This window comes from Martes martes (genome assembly GCF_963455335.1).
Source record: "Martes martes genome assembly, chromosome: 8".
NCBI lineage: Eukaryota > Metazoa > Chordata > Mammalia > Carnivora > Mustelidae > Martes > Martes martes.
This window is the reverse complement of record NC_137895.1, coordinates 68,993,332-69,016,250: the sequence shown is the minus strand read 5'-3', so window position 1 is coordinate 69,016,250 and position 22,919 is coordinate 68,993,332. Positions and strand designations below refer to the sequence as shown.

The 22,919-nt window shown below is 37.1% G+C and overlaps 1 protein-coding gene across 1 annotated transcript in view; it reads left to right on the top strand.

Annotated features, from left to right (window-relative positions):
- The window catches only part of IRAG2 (inositol 1,4,5-triphosphate receptor associated 2), a gene marked incomplete at its 5' end in the record, with an annotated part of 125,754 nt that overhangs the window by 52,952 nt on the left and 49,883 nt on the right, over positions 1-22,919 (top strand). The window contains 5 exons of the mRNA XM_080810239.1: positions 637-696; positions 795-859; positions 2,170-2,269; positions 5,483-5,584; positions 6,667-6,830. Coding sequence (XP_080666365.1) covers positions 637-696; positions 795-859; positions 2,170-2,269; positions 5,483-5,584; positions 6,667-6,830 — 491 coding nt within the window. The remainder of the gene's footprint in view (positions 1-636; positions 697-794; positions 860-2,169; positions 2,270-5,482; positions 5,585-6,666; positions 6,831-22,919) is intronic.

Genomic DNA, 22,919 nt, shown 5'->3' with positions numbered 1-22,919 from the left:
TCATATGAATTGTAGACATTGATGAGGTTACTGAATGTTTTACCAACTTTCTTTGTCGTGAATGTTCTTTGTCTCCATACATTGACATTATGGTAGTGGTGGCTGCTCACCTCCTCCATAACTCAGGTTTCCCCACCACTTTGCATTTATGCCCAACGTTTCAAAGGTATTGATTGAGCACTTCCCATTTGTCAGGTACCATGCTAGTCATGAGATAAAATTATAGGTCAGACATTGACTTACACACTGTGATTTTTACAGATTATCCCTTGAATTGGATAAAAATGGATGTCTTAATAATTCATTTGCAAGTAGACTAAGTTTTTTTCCTTAAATGCGTCATGGTAGTAAATACAATTTTGACTTGAACTTAAGAATTACCCTTCAGAGTTTGATTTCATTGAACCAGACAAATACAAGCATAATGGCATAAGTTAGGTATAGCTGCCTTGCTGTCCCATACTTTCTGTGTGTTTTTAATCATAAACACAGACTGGCTTGCTTTTCAAATAATAATATCGGTAGAAGGTCTTATCATCTTTGGGCATTTATACTTCTTCTGTGGCCCTGATTAATAGTCTACATAATATGATTTGGTAGACTCATTTATTCGCTATTCTCTCTTCTACTTTTCAGAAGGATTTAAGTATAGAAGAACTTAAGTCAACCATCATAGAATATGGAACCATTATAGAGGTATACCATAATAATCTCAAAGTTTGCAAGGTGGGGTTGTTGAAATGTAAATCCCCCACTAAGTACAATATATAGCCTAATGCTGTATGTGATTGCAGAATTTGCGAGGGGATAAAAACAAACTGACTCATGAGTTACAGCATTTGCAACAGGAACTTATTATGTAAGTAGAGCAACTTCTCACCAGCCTTCTCTCATGTGTCTCCATCCCACATTATTGGCCTGCTGAGTTATATACTATTCTTTGAACATGCCATATTCTTTTCTTTTGAACTTTCATAAGTGATATTTTCTCTGCTTTTCTCTAATAGAACTCCTCAAGTTTTCTATGACTCTCCCTTGCTTTTCTCTTACCTTGAAATTAAGAAAACCTCTCGAGTGCATGCATGACATGCTGTTCCTATCTCTTGACACACATTACCTTATAATAGTTTGGTTTTGAATATGCAAAATATGCTAGCCCAGGTGTCTACAGAAGCCACACAGATCCCAAAGGGAGTAAAATCACTGGGGTAAGTCCACATACTTATGAGAGTGACAACTGAGAAAAATGAATTAGCCATATGAAGGCCAGCTAATCAAGAGTGTAGGGGCCCAGGGTGGCTCAGTCAGTTGGGCATGTGACTCTTGATTTCAGATCAGGTCATGATCTTGAGGTTGTGGGTTCTAGCTCAGCAGGGAGTCTACTTGAGATTCTTTCCCTCTCCCTCTGCCCCACCCCTGCTTGTGCATGCTCAATCACTCACACTCTCTCAAATAAGTAAATAAACCTTTAAATATATATATATAAATATATAAATATATATATATTATATATATATATAGAGAGAGAGAGTTCTGGCTTTTCTTTAAAAAATCAGAAGATTTTTTAAAGAAAAGATTTTTTATTTATTTATTTTTTTTATTTTTTTTTTTTTTACTATTTTATTTTTTTTATTTTTTATTTTTATTTTTATTTTTTTTTTTTTTAAGATTTTTTAATTTATTTATTTGACAGACAGAAATCACAAGTAGGCAGAGAGGCAGGCAGAGAGAGAGGGGGAAGCAGGCTCCCTGCAGAGCAGAGAGCCCGATGTGGGGCTCGATCCCAGGACCCTGGGATCATGACCTGAGCCGAAGGCAGAGGCTTTAACCCACTGAGCCACCCAGGCGCCCCATAAAGAAAAGATTTTTTAAAGAAAAGCCAGAACTCTAGATTTTCAGTGAAGCTTTTTAATTTTTAATTATTGGCTCCAGGTCTTCAAAAAAAAAAAAAAAAAAAAAGGCATGGCCTACTTGTTTGCAATCACATAGAGTCAGTCACTAATCTATGTAGCTCCTGGAGGACAGACTATCTGTCATTTCTCTCTCTTGCTGAGTATCTTCTACAAACCTTGGCACACATGAGGGCCTGCTATGTTTAGTGATTAACCCCATTTTGCTGACTTAGAGTCCCATTTAACCAGACTACACTATTGCTTTTGTTTTTTCAAGAAATGGGGTCCAGTTGAATATTAGTGGAGAGTGTAATAGAATCATCTCTGAAGAAGAAAAATCTTTACATTGTGAACTCATTCTTGCTCAGTCTGCAGAGGTAGGTAATTATCATCAAATGGAAAGCTTGAAACAATGAGACCATATGCAATAGCTCTCTATTAGGTGAAGGCCCAAGCTTGTTGAAGAGTGCCTGTGACATTTTGTGGAATCTGTTGATTATTTCTAGAATCCAGGTCTAAGGTCTCTTAGCCTTTGGTTGGAGGGGGGGAGGGGGAAAGACCTTTATCTTTTTCAAGTTATGGCTGAAAACCATAGTGAGGATCAAGACTAAGGTTGAAGATCATGTGTTCAGTGAATCTGGACTTTAGAAATCTTTATATTCTTGATTTTAAGAGAAAGTACCTGTGCTGATCCCCAGCCTGGGGTCCAAAAGGTTACAATGGAGCTCCATGAACCATTTTCCAGCATTTTCCTAAACCTCCAAAGCAAATGTATCTGCCAAAAATAAAGATGCTTAGAAATAACATTAAATCTCTCTGCTCCAAAGTGTAATTGTAGCAGCCCAATGTAACGGCATTGAATATTGCATTCTGAAGAGAAAATAGAATGTTCATGGTTTTGGTTAATTTTAAAATGCAAGTGAATTATTACTTGAATCTTTGTTAGGTAGAACCAGTTTTTTACAGCATGGGAGGAAATAATCAAAAGCCTTTGTGATAATGAAATGTTGGGGATCCCCCCCAATACTTTTCATTTTCATGCCTTTTCATTTTCATGCCTTTGTGCTTCCCAGTTTGTGCTTGTTATGTTAGGAAATGCTTTATTAGCAAATTGCTTTCTTTTCACCATTTTGATGGGTTCTCCGTGTCTGTGGACGATGGATATGTCAGAATGTCCTCCTCTTGACAGCTGTGATATGACCTTGAAAGGAGAGGAAAAATGTCTTTGGGGCAAATGCTGTTTGAATTTCTCCTGCCAAGGATGCTGGGTCAACATATGCTGCCTTCATCTAAAGCTGTCTCAGGCAGCCTTGGACATTCTGCTGAGGGCTGTGCTTTCCTGACATTCTGTTTCAAATACTCATCATCTTACTGTGTTTTTGAAACCAAGCCAAACTGCCAGACTCAGTGAAATGGTGGCAAATCTGCCACAGCAGTCCTCTGAGATAATAATGATGTCAAGATGCCAGCCTGTGAAGTTCTAAACTTCTAAACAGGGGTTAAGCAGCTGGCGAAGTTCTGGCTCTGAGGTTTATCCCATTAATGGATTAGGAAGTTTGCCTTCTAATTGGAGTCTAGAAATAAGAGGTCTATAAATGTTTTCCAATAGACAACAAAAAGGAAGTTAAATGTGCTGTTGTCATATATCTAAAGTATGACAGGAGACGGATGCTTTGAGAGAACTGTAAGAAATCGCCTTTGGTAAACATCATCTGAGAGTGTCTTTTATGAAAGGAAGGGAGAGACCAAAGAAACCATCTATTATCAGTGGGATTTATTGAACACCTTCCCAACGGTTGTTTTTTTCTGTGAATTTCTTTATCTTCCCCTATTTTCATAAAATTAAAACCATAGCAGTTTATACTAACCACATGTAAATGTTACCTATTGGATAAATGTTTTTCCTTAAGAATGAATAAATGTGGGGTGCCTGAGTGGCTCAGTGGGTTAAAGCCTCTGCCTTCAGTTCAGGTCATGATCCTAGGGTCCTGGGATCGAGCCCTGCATCGGGCTCTCTGCTCAGTGAGGAGCCTGCTTCCCCATCTCTCTCTCTGCCTGCCTCTTTGCCTACTTGTGATCTCTGTCTGTCAAATAAATAAATAAAATCTTAAAAAAAAAAAAAAAAGAATGAACGTTAAGTGGCAGCCATCCTAGAGAGAAAATGTAAACCAGTGTTTGGTAACGTAGGAAGACTTTGTAAGTCTTCTTAGAACTCTTCGATGGGGACAGTTAGATTAACCCATGAGCGTCATTTTCGTAAAATAAAAATTCTGTTCTTTATTTAAATGACAGAGTTGTGGACATTTTAATAATTGTTTCAGAACAATGAAACTGAGTGGCAGTGCAGTTTATTTTTTTATTATTTTTTAAAGATTTTATGTATTTGTTTGACAGAGATGACAAGTAGGCAGAGAGGCAGGCAGAGAGAGGGTGGGGAGTAGGCTCCCTGCTGAGCAGAGAGCCTGATGCAGGGCTCAATCCCAGGACCCTGAGACCATGACCAGAGCTGAAGGCAGAGGCCTAACCCACTGAGCGACCCAGGCGCCCCGGCAGTGCAGTTTAATCAGTTTGTCGTCTCTGGATATGATGATGGACCAAGAAATGCTGTTACTGAGAAAACTTGAACAAAAGGGAGTAGAATTCACAGCTATGCTTCAAAAGCTGGAATTGTATAACATATGTACTGTGGCGAGTCACTGGCTAGGAATGTCTGCAGATAACTGATCTATGGCCTGTTGTTGAGACCCAAATCACTCCTCCCATGAAAAGAGATTTTTCTAAAACCTTCTTGAGGTTGATTTCTAGTTCTGGCTCTGTCAGTTCAACCTCAGTCAGGTTGGTCATTAGATATGAATTGTTTGGGCTTATTTTTCCTATAGGCTAATCTGTAGGATCAGAGAAGACATGGTATCTAGTAAACCATTTCTTTCTGGCTAGAAGCTAGTACCTGTTACTCCATTTTGACTTTTGACTGGAAACAAGATGGTCAGAAAATGCAGTGAACATATTCATGTTGGTATTTCCAGTCCTTTTCACAGTGCCTAACATACAGTAGGTAGTATTTAGTTGAATGAGTGAAACAAAGTCCACAAAAATGCTTGTTTCCTACTATTTGAGAGGGGAATAAAAGTGGGTACATTTTGTTTTGAAAAACGATTCTCTCTGTATTCAGCGTATATGGAGCCACAAGAATGGGCATTTATACATGGCGACATCCTGGGATAAAGGAGTCATGGGGTGGCATTAAATGAAAAGGAATTTTGGGAACCTGGGTGGCTCAGTGGGTTAAAGCCTCTGCTTTCGGCTCAGGTCATGATCCCAGGGTCCTGGGATCGAGTCCCGCATCGGGCACTCTGCTCAACAGGGAGCCTGCTTCCTCCTCTCTCTCTGCCTGCCTCTCTGCCTACTTGTGATCTCTGTCTGTCAAATAAATAAAATAAAAAAAAAATCTTTAAAAAAAAATAAATGAAAAGGAATTTTGTATGGTGTCTTCATTGTCTATATAATAGACCTTAGGTCTAAATTACTTCTTATATAATGGCCTATGCCTTTCACCTGAATTCCTAGTTGAACATGTGGAATTTTTTCAGCGTGAAGAAGTTTCCGCAGTTGAAACCGTCATGGGTAGCACTCTACAGTGGGAAACTGATTCAGAAATAACTGTGAAAGAAAAGTGGGAGAACAAGCTTACTGTAAGTGTTTCATATTTTGTGATTTTCCTCAGTTTTATTCTGCTTTCTTAACATAGGTAACACTTACTATATGCAGTACCATTTCTAAGACTTTATTGTAGTCTTCTGCTATCTCGGTCTGTGGATGTCTATGGAAGGTATGTCTGGGGATGCGTGTGGGTGTGTGCATGTGGGTTAGAATAAGAATGAAAGGGGGAGGGTAAAGGTAAGTGCATGTGACTGAGGGTTAGGATAAGTGTGGGCGAGCGTGATAATGTGTGTGAACTTGAGGGTGAGAGCAGTTGTATATGAGGGTAAAAGTGTATGTGAATGTCAGGAAGAAAGTGAGAGTAAGGACATGTGATGTGTTATTAAAGAGACAGTAAAAAGGATTTAATAAAGTATTTTATTTGAATCCTGTGAAAATTGTTAGTCTAAGCTTGGATTTTTCCTTTACCTACTAAAATTTTCTAAATTTGATGAAATGATTATTGTGCAAAGGAATGTTATTCCTGAAATTCTGACAATTTTATGATCCCCCAAATTGGCAGAACATGAGATCTTAGTAATTTTTTTGTTATAAAGGAAGCGTAGATGAAGAAATTTCTTTTATTTTTCCATTACTTATCTCTACTTCTTGACTTCCTCTAACATCCATCAGCTTCCTACATTAAGCTAAAGCAAGAAGCAAACTCTGAGAACTCTGGAATATTAATATCAAGCCCTTTAACAAGCCCTTTCTTTAAAGTTGCTTTTGAACATGCTAATAAACAAATACTGATTTTTATTGCACCTCCTTGTCTCATCCTATTCTAAACCAACTGTGATGATTGATGAAATAAATGGTCAGGGACCACTTATATTTAAAAAAAAAAAAAAAGTCAGTAATAAGTACCCAATATGTACTTGTTAAAATGAGATAATCAGTTCAAAGAATAATCAATTTTGGGGCAATTGAGAATTGGTTTCTGTTCAATTAGAATTTGGGGGTTTATTAACCATGAATACTATTGAGACAGGATGACCATAACATTTTGTTTGCCTGTCATTTGTTTATATTTAACACTGGAAGAGCAGAGTTCCTTTTGTGACTTTTCTTGCAGGAATTCAAGTATATAATGGAGGAGAAACTAAATCTTTGCATATCAATGCTGAACAGCTTGGGAAACCACAAAGAATCTCTTGATAAAGAATTTGTCAAATTAATAGAGATTTTGAAGAGATTCAGGATGGAATACTTTTATTTCAGAGAAGAATTTCTTTCCAGGTAATGATCATTTATATGTAAGAAACCAATGCTTTATATATAGGACACATTTGTGATTGTACCATATAGCATTCAGTTTACTTTTTCCAAGTTGTATACATTGATTTCAGATGATACTTTTTCAAAGAAGGCATTTTGTCTGATAATTTTGAATTCTGAAATAGTGTAAAATTGACTTATATATTCAAAATTGCAAATACTGAACTTTAAAATTTCTGGAAACCCTGTATGAGTTACTTTCACTGAAAAAGGAAGTTAGAATTACAGAATATAGAATTCTTTTAACCAGAAAGGACTTTAGAGATCATTTAGTAAAATCTTGTTATTTTACAGAGGACTGAGGCGTAAGTGTATAAAATTTTTTTTTATTTTTAAAGACTTTTATTCATTTTTTTGACAGAGATCACAAGTAGGCAGAGAGGCAGGCAGAGAGAGAGAGAGGGGGAAGCAGGCTCCCTGCTGAGCAGAGAGCCCAATGCAGGGCTCAGTCTCAGGACCCTGGGATCATGACCTGAGCTGAAGGCAGAGGCTTTAACCCACTGAGCCACCCAGGTGCCCCGAGGCATAAGTATATAAAGTGAATTGATCAAGACCTGAAAGTTATTAATGGAAAGTATATGAAGTGATTTATTAATGGAAGAATTTGCTGAGTCTATTGGCTTCTATCCCATTGGGCTTCATTTTCTGCCTCAGTATACAATATCTTGCATTAGGCACTAGTCAATTAAATTTCAAGGAAAAGAAGTTAGAATAAAGGATTCTAAATGTAAAATAATTTACTGTCTTACTGTTCCTCTAACCTTAATTCTTATGTTTATGGGGAAATTCTTAAAATTTGTATACTCTATAAACAACATATTAAACAAGGACAGCTATTTTATCTTTTATTGACCACTATTTATATAGCTGCTAGGACCATACTAAGCATTCACTTAAGAAATCCTTTTTCGGTGAGTGAATGAACATGGGTGTATATTGAATTTGATTAAAGTAAAAAAAAAAAAAAAAAAAATCAGGACACCTGGGTGGCTCAGTCTGTTAAGTGTCTGTAGCTCAGGTCATGATCCCAGAGTCTCAGGGTCAAGTCCTGGAATCAGGTCCCACTTCAGGCTCCCTGCTCAGCAGAAAATCTGTTTCTCCCTCTGCCCTTCCCCCATCTCGTGTTCTCTCATTCTCTCTCACTTTCTTTCTCAAGTAAATAAATAAAATCTTAAAAAAGAATTTAAAGATGTAGTTAGAAACAAAAGTTGCTTGAAGAAATCCAGAAGAAACTATTTTATTACCCCCCCCCCAATAAGAAAACTGGATACCAGAGACGGGTTAATACCAGAAGGAACTCTCAAGAACATGATCTTCAGCTTTCCCTAAGAAGCAGGGAGCCTAGACTTCCCCATAGTGGTAAAGGTGTGGGTTAAGTGGATATGCCGTTTCCTATGGATACCATCTCCACAAAAGGGAGCGTTGAAATGCTTCTAGTTAGCAACAAGGAAATATTTGGAGGGGAGCCTGCACTAGACTCGTTTCTGAACAAGTGAATCTTCTGTATTCTACAAGACACACAAGCACCCAATTAAGTAACAGTAGGTGCAATTTGTTGAGAGCTCACTGTGTTGGAGGTAGTGCTAAAAATTTGACATACTTTTATCTCCAGAGAGGTTCAGTGACTCACCCAGGGTTACCCAAGAGAGATTAAGTGACAGCTGGGAGCAGCCCTAGATCTGTGCAACTTCAAAACCTGTGTTCTTTCAACTATTAATCCCCCACCATCTGCTTGTTAAAACTGAATAAAATATTCATTAAAAATATTCTCGGAACCTGGCATTGGGCAAAATACCACTCATCACTGTAAGGATGGTTGAGCCCCTGCCTTTTAGGTATAATTTAAGACAGACAAAACCATTTAGTGGCTACACACAAAATGATTTAGTTATCAGTTTTAACTAGGAATAGGAATATGAGTGGAGCGGGGTGCCTGGGTGCCTCAGTGGGTTAAGTATCCAACTCTTCATCGCAGCTCAGGTCTTGACCTCAGGGTCATGAGTTCAAGCCTTGTGTAGAGTTGAGAGTTCCTTCTTCAGAGTTCCTTCTACATGCTTGTAGTTCAGCATGTAGGACTCCATGCTGGTATAGAGCCTACTTAAAAAATATATCTATATGTATCTAAATATATGGAATTTTTTGGGTATGAGAATAATAATTCTATATTTAGATGAGGTAGGAAATATTTATTAAACTTTTAGGGGCTGTTTGCTGAGAAGAAGGCTTTCATTCTGTTGCAAGATAAATAGGCTCCAGTGCTAAGGAATGGGAAGAATTGAGTTAAGTCAAGGAGAGGCAGTGAAAGAAAAAACTGCTCTTGAAGGTCTCAGTGAGGAAAAAAATGTCATTCGTGCAACATTCAAGTCCCAGCTCTTTGCTAGTTTTTTCCTCCTAGGACTAGAAAATTAAATGAGACCAAAATCTCCACATCCATGAAACTAGTATCTATGAAGGGACATAAATAGTAAACAAATTAACATATAAGTACATAATATAATGCCAGGGAATGTTAAGTGATATAAAAATTAAAGGAGGATAAGAAGATCAAGAATGATGGGGCAGAAAGCTAGTTTTAGGAAAAATGACCTGGAAAGGCCTATGAATGAAGTGAGAGAGTGAGCTAAAAGATGATCTGGGAAGGGTTCTAGCCAGTGGAATTAGCAAGTGCAAAGGCCCTGAGGCTTTAAGCAATTTGGTATACTTGAGCAGCTGCAAGAGGGCAGCGTGGCTGGGGTGGAGTGAGTGCTAGGCCGTGGTAGTGGATGAAGTTAGAGATATAGGTAGGTGTTAGAGTCACTGCCTCGCAGTTCATGCTTAGAGATTGGGATTTTATTTTTTAAGAAGATTTGATTTTATTTATTTGACAGAGATCACAAGTAGGCAGAGAGGCAGGCAGAGAGAGAAAGGAGGAAGCAGAGAGCCCGATCGGGACTCGATCCCAGGACCCTGAGATCATGACCAGAGCCGAAGGCAGAGGCTTAACCCACTGAGCCACCCAGGTGCCCAGGATTGGGATTTTATTCTGAGTAGATGGGAAGCAATCAAAGGGTTATAAACAGGGAAGTAACATGACATATTTTGAAAAATTATTCTAGCTGCTGGTAGAGGATTGTCTATAGAGGGAGAAAGTGCAAACAATGACACCAGTGAGAAGAGTTTCTTCAATAACAGATCACCAATTAGAGATCCTGAAATCAATTTACCAGGTTACAAATCATTTTAAAAAATAAATATAAAATATCAAAGTGTATTTCATATAGTAAGAGTAATATTTCATAAAAATATTCAGCTCTGTGTGTGTGTGTGTGTGTGTGTGTGTGTGTGTACCTGGTTGAAATATAAAATATTTGCTGGGTCATGGTCAAAAAAAGCCACTGAGTTAGAAACTTTTTTTTTTTTAAGATTTTATTTATTTGACAGAGAGAAGAGCACAAGCAGGGGGAGTAGCAGGCAGGAGAAGCAGGCAGAGGGAGAAACAGGCTCCCCATTGAGCAGGGAGCCCTGTGTGATGTGAGGTTCAATCCCAGGACCTTGGGATCGTGACCTGAGCTGAAGGCAAACCCTTAACTAAGTGAGCCACCCAGGCATCCTGAAGCTATTTCAATAGCCTAGGTGAACCGGTGTAACCTGAGTCCAGGTGAGCACTTGCCCCTGGCTTGTGTTCTCTCTGTAGCTTTCTTACTCTCAAACAAATAAAACCTTAAAAAAAAAAACAAAAATAAAGTCAAAAAATGAAGAATTTTGAAAATAGCAAGAGAAATTTTGTGGTGTACAAGGGAAGGACCATGAGACTATCAGTGGATTTCTCAGCAGAAACCTTGTAATTCAGGAGAAAGTGGGATGATAAATTCAAAGTCCTAAAAGCAAAAGACTACCAGCCAAGAACACTATTTTCAGCAAACTGTAAATCATGGTGATATAAAGACTTTCCCATATAAGCAAAAGCTGAAAGAGTTCACTACCGCTAGACCTGCCTTAGTAGAATTGCTAAAGGAAGTTCAAGTTGAAACAAAAGGGTTTTAAACAACAGTACGAAAACATATTAAGGTATAAAATTTGCTAGTAAAGGTAAATATATAAACAAATACAGAATACTGTAATACTATAAGAGTGTTGGGCTTGAGAGACCCTGGTCAGAACCTCCCAGCAAGTCACTTCTGGATTCCTGACAACCCAGAAACAAAATGAGATAATAAATATTCATTGATTGAAAAAAAAATGGTGGGCAAATCACTTTTAATTTAGGATAAAAGTTTAAAAATTATATGTTTGTTATTAAAAACATGTTAAGATACACTATATACTAAGTTGTAAATTGTGACATCAATAAAAAAGTGGAAGGAGTGGAGAAGTAAAAGTGTAGTTATTGTATGTGATTGAAGTTAAATTGTTATCAGCTTTAAAATAGACTTAAGTTTTATGTAAGCCCCATGGTAACCATGAAGAAAATACATATAGAGATACACAAAAGAAAAATGAGTCAAAAATGTTAATTAAAAGAAACATGGAAGAAAACAAGAAGGGTGGAAAGAGAAACAAAAGGACAATAGGACAGACAGAAAACAATGAAAAAAATGGCCAGAGTAAATCCCTCTCTATCAATTACTTTAAATGTAAATAGATAAAACTTTCTAATCAAAAGACATAGAATGGCTCAATGGATTAAAAAACAAGAACCAACTATATGCTGTCTACAAGAGACTCACTTCAGATTTAAGGACATGCATAGACTGAAAGTGAAGGGAGGCAAAAAGCTGTTCCAGGCAAATACTAACCAAAAGAGAGCCAGGGTGGGTATACCTATATCAGAGGAAAATAGACTTCAAATCAAAAATTGTCACAAGAGGCAAAAGGACATTATACAGGGATAAAAGGCCCAGTTCACTAGGAAGATCTGATTATAAATACATATGCACTCAATATCAGAGTACCTAAATATATAAAGCGTACACTGACAGACTAGAAGGAAGAAATAACAATCTAATAGTAGGAGACTTCAGTATATGACTTTCAATAATGGATAGAACATCGAGACATAAGGTCAATAAGGAAACAATACGCTGGAACACTGGAATACTATAGACCAGATGGACCTAATAGACACATACAGAACATTCTACCTTGTAGCTACAGAATTATATTTTTCTCAAGTGCACATGGAACATTCTCCAGGATCATGTTAGGTCACAAAACAAGTTTTAACAAATTTAAGAAGATAGAAATCATACTAAGTATTTTTTTTCCTTTTTTTTTTTTTTAAAGGATTTTATTTATTTGACAAAGATCACAAGTAGACAGAGAGGCAGGCAGAGAGAGAGAGGAAGGGAAGCAGGCTCCCCGCTGAGCAGAGAGCCCGATGTGGGGCTCGATCCCAGAACCCTGAGATCATGACCCGAGCCGAAGGCAGAGGCTTTAACCCACTGAGCCACCCAGGCGTCCCCCATACTAAGTATTTTTTTTAATCACAATGGAATAGAACTAAAAATCAATAGCAGATGGAAAACTGGAAAATTCACAAATACTTAGAAATTAACACACTGCTGAAAAACCATAGAGAAGAAATTAAAAGGGAAATTAGAAAATATCCTGAGACAAAACTGAGAGGAACATACCAAAACCAATGGCATGCAGCAAAAGCAATACTGAGAGAGAAGTTAACAGTGACAAATGCCTACATCAAAAAAAGGGAAGATCTCAAATTAACAAACATTGTAGCTCAAGAAACCAGAAAAAGAACAAATTGCAAAATTAGCACACAGAAGGAAATAATAAAGGAGAAATAGAGAATAGAAAAACTTAAAAAAAATCAGTAAAATTAAGTTGTTTTTTTAAATTAGAAAATTTTGTTTAACATATTATTAACCATTATATATCTTTATAGTTTTAATTCCAGTATAGTTAACATACAATATTATATTAGCTTTAGGTATACAATATAGTGATTCAATAATTCTATTCATTTATCAGTTCTCACCATGATGTGTGTGTTTGTAATCTGTTTATTTCACCCATTCCCCCCACTCACCCCTGGTAATCATTAGTTCTCCATATTTAAGAACATATTTTAGGATGTGTTTGTCTCTTTTTCCTTTGTTCATTTGTTTTGTTTCATAAATTCCATATATAAGTGGCATTTGTTTTTCTCTGATGGACTTATATCACTTTAGCATTACACCATCTAGATTCATCCATGTTACTGCAAATGGCAAGATTTTATTTTTTATGGCTAAGTAATATTCCATCAGACACACACACACATGTGCACTCTTACACATACTATTCCCACATCATCTTTATCCATTCATCAATCAGTTAGGTTGCTTCCTAACTTGGCTACTGTAAATAATGTTACAATAAACACCAGGGTGCATGTACCTTTTCAAATTAACATTCTTGTATTCTTTGTGTAAATACCCAGTAGTGGAATTATTGGATCATATAGTAATTATATTTTTAACATTTTGTGGAATCTCCATCCTATTTTCCACAGTGGCTGCATTCTTACCAACAGTGCACAAAGATTCCTTTTTCTCCACATTCTTGACAACATTTCTTGTTTCTTGTGTTTTTGATTTTAGCCATTTTGACAGATGTGAAGTGGTATCTCACTGTGGCTTGGATTTACATCTTTCTCATGATGAATGATGTTGAGCATCTTGTCATGCATCTGTTGGCCATCTGTATGTCTTTGGAGAGATGTTTGTTCATGTCTTCTGCCCATTTTTTAATTGGATTATTTCTTTTGGAGTGTTTTATAAGTTCTTTATTTTGTGTATGTGTTGCCAAAGTGAGCACTGTAAGTTCCTCATGTATTTTGGATACTACCCCTTTATTGGATATGTCATTTGCAGATCTTTCTGGTTCCATAATTTGTCTTTTAGTTTTGTTGATTATTTTTCTTTGTTGTGCAGGTTTTTATTTTGATATACTCCCAAAAGTTTATTTTTGCTTTTATTTCCCTTGCCTCAGGAGACAGATCTAGAAAAATATTGCTGTAGCTGATATCAGAGAAATTGCTTCCTGTGCTGTCTTCTGGGATGGTTACAGTTTTGGGTCTCACACTTAGGTCTTTAATCCATTTCGAGTTTATTTTTGTGCAGTGTAAGAAAGTGGTCCAATTTGTTTCATGCATTCATTCATTCATGAGAAAGAGCACAAGTGGTGGGGAGAGCAGATGGAGAGGGACAAGCAGGCTCTTTGCTGAGCACAGAGCCCAACGCAGGGCTTGTTCCCACAACTCTGAGATCACGACCTAAGCCAAAATCAAGAGTCAGTCACTTAACCACCTGAGCCACCCAGGTGCCCCATAGTTTCATTCTTTTGCATGTAGCTGTCTAACACCAGTGTTCTCCAACACCATTTGTTGAAGAGACTGTGTTCTCCTGTTGCATATTCTTGCCTCCTTTGTCATAGATTAATTGACCATATAAGCGTGGGTTTTTTTCTGGGCTCTATATTCTGTTCTATTGATGTGTCTTTCTTTTTGTGCTGACACCATACTGTTTTGATTACTACAGCTTTGTAGTATATGTTGAAATCTGGGATTGTGATACCACTAATTTTGCTCCTTTTTTTCAGGATTTCTTTCGCTATTTAGGGTCTTTTGTGGTTTCTTATATACTTTGGGGTTATTTGTTTTAGTTATATGAAAAATACTGGTTTTTTTTTTTTAAAGGTTTTATTTATTTGATAGAGATTACAAGTAGGCAGAGAGGCAGGCAGAGAGAGAGGAGGAAGCAGGTTCCCCGCTGAGCAGAGAGCCTGATGCGGGGCTCAATCCCAGGACCCTGAGACCATGACCCAAGACGAAGGCAGAGGCTTCAACCTACTGAGCCACCCAGGCGCCCCGAAAAATACTGGTATTTTGATAGAGATTTTATTAAATCTGTAGATTGCTTTGGGTAACATGGACATTTTAACAATATTTGTTCTCCTAATCCATGAGCGTGGGCTTTCTTTCTGTTTGTTTTGTCCTCAGTTTCTTTCAATAGTGTTTTATAGTTCTCAATGTACAGTTATTTCACCTCCTTTGTTACGTTTATTCTTAGGTATTTTGTCATTTTTGGTGCAATTATAAATGAGATTGTTTTCTTTTTTCTTTTTTTTTTAAAGATTTTTTATTATTATTATTTATTCATTTGACACAGAGAGAGATCACGAGTAGGCAGAGAGGCAGGCAGAGGCGGGGGCGGGGGGGAGAGCAGGCTCCATGCTGAACAGAGAGCCCTATGTGCTACTCGATCCCAGGACCTGAGATCATGACCTGAGCCAAAGGCAGAGGCTTAACCCACTGAGCCATCCAGGTGCCCCGAGATTGTTTTCTTGATTTCTGTTTCTGTTACATTATTAGTATATAGAAACACAGACAATTCCTGTGTATTGATTTTATATTCTTTTTTAAAAGATTTTATTTATTTATTTGACAGAGATCACAAGTAGGCAGAGAGGCAGGCAGAGAGAGAGGAAGGGAAGCAGGCTCCCTGCTGAGCAGAGAGCCCCATGCAGGGCTCGATCCCAGGACCCTGGGATCACGTCTTGAGCTGAAGGCAGAGGCTTTAAACCACTGAGCCACCCAGGTATCCCTGATTTTATATTCTGTAACTTTACTGAATTCATTGGTGGAGTCTCTAGAGTTTTTTATATATGGTACCATATCATCTGCAAATAGTGATAGTTTTATTTCTTTCTTATCAATTTGGATGCCCTTTATTTCTTTTCTTTTCTTTTTTTTTTTTTTTTTCCTGATTGCTGTGACTAGGACTCCCAGTACTATGTTGAATAGAAGTGGTGAGAGTGGACATCCTTCACTTATTACTGATCTTAGGGGGAAAACTCTGTTTTTCACCATTGAGTATGATGTTAGCAGTGGGCTTTTCAAAATGGCATTTATTAGTTGAAATATGTTCCCTCTAAACCTACTTTGTTGAAGGTTTGTGTCGTGAATGGATGTTGTACTTTGTCAAATGCTTTTTCTGCATCTACTGAAATGATCATATAGTTTGTATCCTTTCTCTCATTGACATTATGTGTCATGTTGATTGATTGGTGAATATTCAATCTTTCTTGCATCCCAGTAATAAATCTGACTCAATCATGGTGAATGACTTAACGTATTGTTGAAGTTGGTTTGATAGTATTTGGTTGAGGATTTTTGCATCTATGCTCATCAGAGATATTGGCTTGTAGTTTTGTTTTTGATGGTGTCTTTATCTGTTTTTGGTATCAGGTAATCCTGGCCACATAGAATGAATTTAAGAAACTTTCCTTTCTCTTTTACTTTTTTAAAAATAGTTTGAGAAGGGTAGGCATCAACTCTTCTTTATTTTTGTTTTTTTAGTTTAAATTTAAATTAGTTAACATATAGTGTAGTGTTGGTTTCAAGAGTAGAATTGAGTAGAATTCAGTGATTAATCACTTATATATAACACCCAGTGCTCATAGGAACAAGTGTCCTCCCTAATGCCCATCACCCACTTCCTATCACCCACTTCCCTTCCAGCAACCCTCAGTTTGCTATATTTAAGAGTCTCTTCTGGTTTGCCCCCCTCTCCGTTTTTATCTTATTTCATTTTCCCTTCCCTTCCCCTATGTTCATCTGTTTTGTGTGTTAAATTCCACATATCAGTGAAATCATATATTTGTCTTTCTCTGACTTATTTCACTTAGCAAAATACATTCTAGTTCTATCCACGTTGTTGCACATGGCAAGGTGTTATTCTTTTTGATGACGAGTAATATTCCATTGTAAATATATACCACATCTTCTTTATCCATCAGTTGATGGACATTTGGTCTCTTTCCATAATTTGGCTATTGTTGATAATGCAGCTATAAATGTTAGGGTTCATGTGCCTTTTTTGTATACTTTGGATAAATAAATACCTAGTAAGAACTCTTCTTTAAACTCTTCTTTAAATGTTCAGTAAAATTCACTTATGAAGTCATATGATCCTAGACTTTTGGTTGTTGGGAGTTTTATTATGATTATGATTATAGATGCAATTGCATTGCTGGTAACTGGTATGTTCAAATTTTCTATTTCTTTCTGATTCAGTTTTGGGGGTTTTATATTTCCAGGAATTTATCCATTTTAGTTTGTCCAATTTGTTGGCATATAATTTTTCATAATATTTTCTTAAAATCCTTTATACTTCTATGTTGTTATTTCTCCTCTTTCATTTCTTGTTTTGTGTATTTGAATCCTCTTTCTCTCTCTTTCTCTCTTTTTGATGAGTCTGGCTAAAGCCTTATCGATTTTGTTGATCTTTCCAAAGAACCAGCTCCTGGTTTCATTGATCTGTTCTATTGTTTTTCCCATTTCATTTATTTTGCTCTAATCTGTATTATTGCTTTCTTCTACTGGTTTTTGGATTTGCTCTTCTTTTTCTAGCTCCTTTAAGTGTATGATGAAGTTGTTTGTGATTTTTCTTGCTCCTTAAGGTAGCTCTGTATTCTGTATACTTCACTCTTAGATCAGCTTTTGCTGCGTCCCAAGGATTTTGACCATTAGTTTCCATTGTCATTTGTCTCCATATAATTTTTATTTCCCCTTTGATATCTTTGTTGACCCACTCATTGTTTAGTATCATGTTATTTAACTTTTGTGTATTTGTGTTCTTTCCAGATTTTTACTTGTTGATTTCTAGTTTCATAATGCGATGGTTGGAAAAATGTATGGTATAACTTGAGGTCCTATATATATATTTTTTTAAATTTATTGAGGCTTGTTTTGTGGCCTAATATGTGACCTATTTTGGAGAATGTTCTATGTGCACTTGAATGTGTATTCCACTGTTTTAGGATGAAATGTTCTGAATATATCTGTTAAAGCCATCTGGTCCAATGTGTCACTCAAAGCCATTTTTCCTTATTGATTTTTCTGTTTGGATGATCTATCCTTCCATGTCAGTGGAATATTAAAGTCTCTTACTATTGTGCTGCTTTCAGTTATTTATTTTCTATCTGTTAATAGCTGCTTTATGTATTTGGGTGCTCCCAAGATGGGTACATATATATCTACAATTGTTGTATCTTCTTGTTGAATTGTTTTATGATTACATAATGTCTTTGTCTCTTGTTACAGTCTTTGTTTTAAAGTCCATTTTGTCTGGCGTGTCTAGGTGGCTCAGTTGGTTAAATGACTGTCTTCAGCTCAGGTCATGATCCCCGGGGTACTGGGATGAAGCCCTGAGTCAGGCTTCCTGCTCAGTGGGGAGTCTGCTTCTCCCTCACCCCTGCCCTTCTCCCTGTTCTTGCTCTCTTTCTCTCTCTCTTAAATAAATTAAAAAAAAAAATAATAAAATCCAAAAAAAATAAATAAATAAAATCCATTTTGTCTGATCTAAGTATTGCTCCTCTGGTTTTCTTTTACTTCCATTTGCATGATTAATGCTTTTCCATCCATTCACTTTCAGTCTGCATGTGTCTTTAGGTCTGAAATGAGTCCCCTATAGGCAGCATATAGATGCGTCTTATTTTCTACCCATACTGTCTCCCTATATCTTTTCATTGGAGCCTCTAGTCCATTTACATTCAAAGTAATTGGTTGATAGTCATATATTTATTGCCATATTGTTACTTGTTTTATGGTAGTTTTTGTAGTGTTTTGTTCCTTTCTTTTGTTCTCTTGTATCATAGTTTGCTGACTTTCTTTAGTGATATGCTTGGATTCCTTTCTCTTTATTTTTTTTTGCATATCTATTACCAGGTTTTGATTTGTGGTTCCCATTAGGTTTATCTATATAGTCTTTTGCATATAGCAGTCTAAAGTAATTCGATGGTTGCCTAAGTTTGAACCCATTCTAAAAACATTACATTTTTACTCCTTTCCCCCCAGAATTTATGCATATGATGTCATACTTTACACCTGTGTTTGTAAATCCTTGACTGATTTTTATGGATATACATAATTTTAGTGCATCCTACTTTTCTTATTCCTGCTTGTGGTCATTCTTTTCCACTCAAAGAATGCCCTTTAACATTTCTTCTCAGGCTGGTTTAGTGGTGATAAGTTCCTTTTTTTTTTTTTCCCCCTGGGATACTCTTTATCTCTCCTTCTATTCTGAGTGATAGCCTTGAAGGATAGAACATTCTTGGTTGCAGGTTTTTTCTTTCAGCACTTTGAACGTATCATTCTACACCCTCTAGCCTGTCAAGTTTTCTGCTCAAACATCAGCTGATAGCCTTATTGGGCTTCCCTTGTATGCAACTGTTTCTTTTGCCGTTTTTAAAATTCTCTCTTTGTCACTAGTTTTTGCCATTTTTTTTAAAGATTTTATTTATTTATATTTTTTTGCCATGTTAATTACTATGTGTCTTGGTGTGGATCTGCTTGGGTTGATTTTGTTTGGGGTTTCCTGTGCCTGGTGGATCTAGATTTGTGTTTCCTTCTTCAAAAGTTTTCAGCTATTATTTCTATATAAATAAAAAAAATATATATATATATAAATATATATATATATAAGTATATATAAAATATATATATATATATATTTTTTTTTTTTTCCTCCTCTGCTTTCTTTTTTCTTCTGGGATCCCTATAACATGAATGTTGTTATGCTTGATCATGTCATTGTTTTCCCTTAATCTATTTTAATTTGTTATTATTTCTTTTTCTTTCTCCTGTTCAGCTAGATTGCTTTCCACTACTTTGTCCTCCAGGTCACTGATCCATTCTTTCTCTACTATATTTTAAATTTCAGTTATTGAGTTATACATCTCTGATTTGTTCTTTTTTATGTTTTCTATCTCTTTGTTGAGGGTCTCACTGAGATCCTCCAGTCTTTTCTTCAGTCCCTTGAATATCTTTATTACCATTACTTTAAATTTTCTAACAGGTATATTATTTATCTCTGTTTTGTGTAGCTGTCTTGCTGTGATTTCCTCATTTTGTCTAACTCTCTGTGTCTATTTCTATGTTTTAGGAAAGTCAGCTATGTCTCTTATTCTTGAAATTAGTGTCCTTATGAAGAAGAGGTCCTGTGGACCTCTTTTGTGCCATGCCCCTGTACACCAGAACCTGGTCTTTCAGGGGTGTCTTGTATGTGTGTTGTGTGTACACTGCTATTATGGCTGAGCCACATTTGCCTTCAGTCCAGTCATCTGCAGTGGCTCTCCTTGCCTGTTGTGGGCACAGTTTGATTCCTGTGTTGTTAATGGGCCGGTCTCAGGCCACCCTGGGCTTGATTTGTGTCAGACCGGGCTTTTGCCAAAGCTGGAGTAGCACCAAACTTCAGAGTGTTCTGCCTGTGTTGTGCCATGAGAAGCTTTCATTGGTGAGCAAGGACTGCAGTCAGACAGATACCTACCCCCAATCCACTGCTAGTGTCACAGTCAGGCTAGTGTGTGTGGTTATCTTTCCCTCTCTCCAGGGAAGGAGTCAGTTTGGAGCAGTGTTGGCCCTTGTCAGGTCTGCTTGCACACTGTCAGGCTAGTGGCACTGCTTTGAATGGACTCCTGCGACGGACATTTTGGGGGGACAGGCCTGTGGGGTGTACTGCCTAGCCTGGGATAGAGGGGGAGCATCTGCAGGAGAATGCGGGTTGGGGTGCACTATTTTTAAACTAGGCAGAGGGTGTTTGCTCTGTGCTGGTTCCTGCAGGTGTCTGTGTATCTAGATTGGGCTGGGGGGGAGGGAGGGGTTTGAAGAGGAAAATGGTGCCCACCAACTCTTTTGTTCTTGTAGAATCTTACAAAGATCCCTACCCCTCCAGCACCTGCTCTGACATTAGTAAATAAATCTCCTTCCCGTATACCCCAGGTTTTTTTTCAAACTGTGTTTCTATGCTGTACCTCAGTGGGACTGTTTGTTGTGCTGCCTCTTTAAGTGTGGGGACTCAGTTTCCTATTGCCGTCCAGCTCTCCCAGAGCTGAGCTACTTGGTTTTTAAAGTTCAAAGTGTTATGCTCCACTGATTATAAGAACTTGTGAAATTAGGCCCCTCTGGTTTTCAAAGCCCAATAGGGATTCATCTTCTCAGTGTGGTTCCGACATGCCTGGGGTGCCTGATGCTCCTCTCCCCTCTCTGTGCCAACAGCATCCTTCCTTCCCTTAGTCCTGTGAGTCAGTTTGGTTCCTGACCATGTCTCCACCCTTACTACCCTCTTCAATATGGCCTCTTCTTTTATATTTAACTGTGTAGAGTCTGTTCTGCTAGGCTTTGGGTCATTTTCTAAGTTATTTACAGTGATGTGTGTGTTATCTAGGCGTATCTGTGGGACAAGGTGAACCTAGGATCCTCTTCTTCTGCCATCTTTCCTGAAAGCCTGAATTTTTTTTTTAAAGATATAATTGACAAACATTTAGCTAGACTAGGGAAAAAAGTAGATTCAAATAAGATCAGAAACAAAAGAAGAAAAATAACAACTGATGCTACAGTGAAGGGGTTGAGGGGGTCATAAAAGACCACTATGAGCAGTCATATACCAACAATTGGATAACCTTGAAGAAATGGATAAATATTTAGGAATATACAACCTACCAAGACTGAACCAGTGAGAAAAAGAAAATCTGAATAGAACAAAAAATAGTAAAGAGATTGAAGCAGTATTCAAAAACCCAACAAAGAAAAGATCAGGACTGGGTGGTTTCACTGATGAATTTTGCCAAAGATCTAAGGAAGATTAATAGTAAGAGATTATTGAAGACTTTTGAATCTTCCAAAAAACTATAAAGGTGGGACCACTTTCCAATTCATTTTATGAGGTCCGTACTATCCTGACACCAAAACCAAAGACACTACAAGCAAAGAAAACTACAAGTCAATATCCCTGATGAGTATAGGGGCAAAAATTCTCAACAAAATACTAGCAACCAACTTGAAGCATGTATTGAAAAGATCATACCATGTGAGATTTATCCCTGCCAGGAAGGATGGTTCAGCCTACACAAATTGTGATAGACCGCATTAACAGAATGAAAGATAAATATCACATGATCATCTGAATTGAGGAAGAAAAGCATTTGACAAGATTTAACACTTTTTCATGATAAAAATATTCAAAATACTAGAAATAGAAATTGCCTCATCATAATAAAGGCCCTATATGAAAAACATCAAACCTACCATCATACTTAATGATGAAAGACTGAATGTGTTTTCTCTTAAATCAGAACCAAGGCAAGCATGCCCACTCTCACCACTTCTCAGCAACAAAGAAGTCCTAGCCAGAGCAATTAAGCAAAAAAAGGAAATAAAACGCATCCACATTGGAAAGGAAGAAGTAAAATCATCTGTATTTGCAGATGACTTGATCTTATATATATAGAAAACTCTAAAGACTCCACAAAAAGTTGTTAGAACCAATAAAGAAAATCAGCAAAATTGCAACATACAAAATTAACATACAAAAATCGGAGGCATTTTTGTACACTAACAATGGACTATCCAAAAATGAAATTGGAAAGACAACCTCATTTAAAATACCATCAATAAGAATAAAATAGGAATGAACTTAAGCAAGGCGGTGAAGACTTGTGCATTAAAAACTGTAAAACATTGCTGAAAGAAATTAAAGAAGATACAAATTAGTGAAGACATCCTGTGTTCCTAGATTAGAAGACTTAATATTGTTAAAATGTCCATGATACCCAAAGTCATCTACAGATTCAGTGCAATTCTGATCAAAACCCTACTGGCATTTTTTTTTTTTTAAGATTTATTTATTTATTTGACAGACAGAGATCACAGTAGGCAGAGACGCAGGCAGAGAGAGAGAGGAGGAAGCAGGCTCCACCGATCAGAGAGCCTGATGCGGGTCTCGATCCCAGGACCCTGGGATCATGACCCAAGCCGAAGGCAGAGGCTTTAACCCACTGAGCCACCCAGGTGCCCCCCTACTGGCATTTTTTAAAGTAATAGAAAAAGAAATAATTCTAATATTCACATGGAACTGCAAAGGATCCTGAATAGCCAAAACAATCTTGGGAAAGAAACACAAAGCTGGAGGTAGTACACTTTTTTATTTCAAAATGTATTACAAAGCTATAGTAGATTAAACAGTACGGTAGTGGCCTAAGGACAGTGGAACAGAATATAGTGCCCAGAAATAA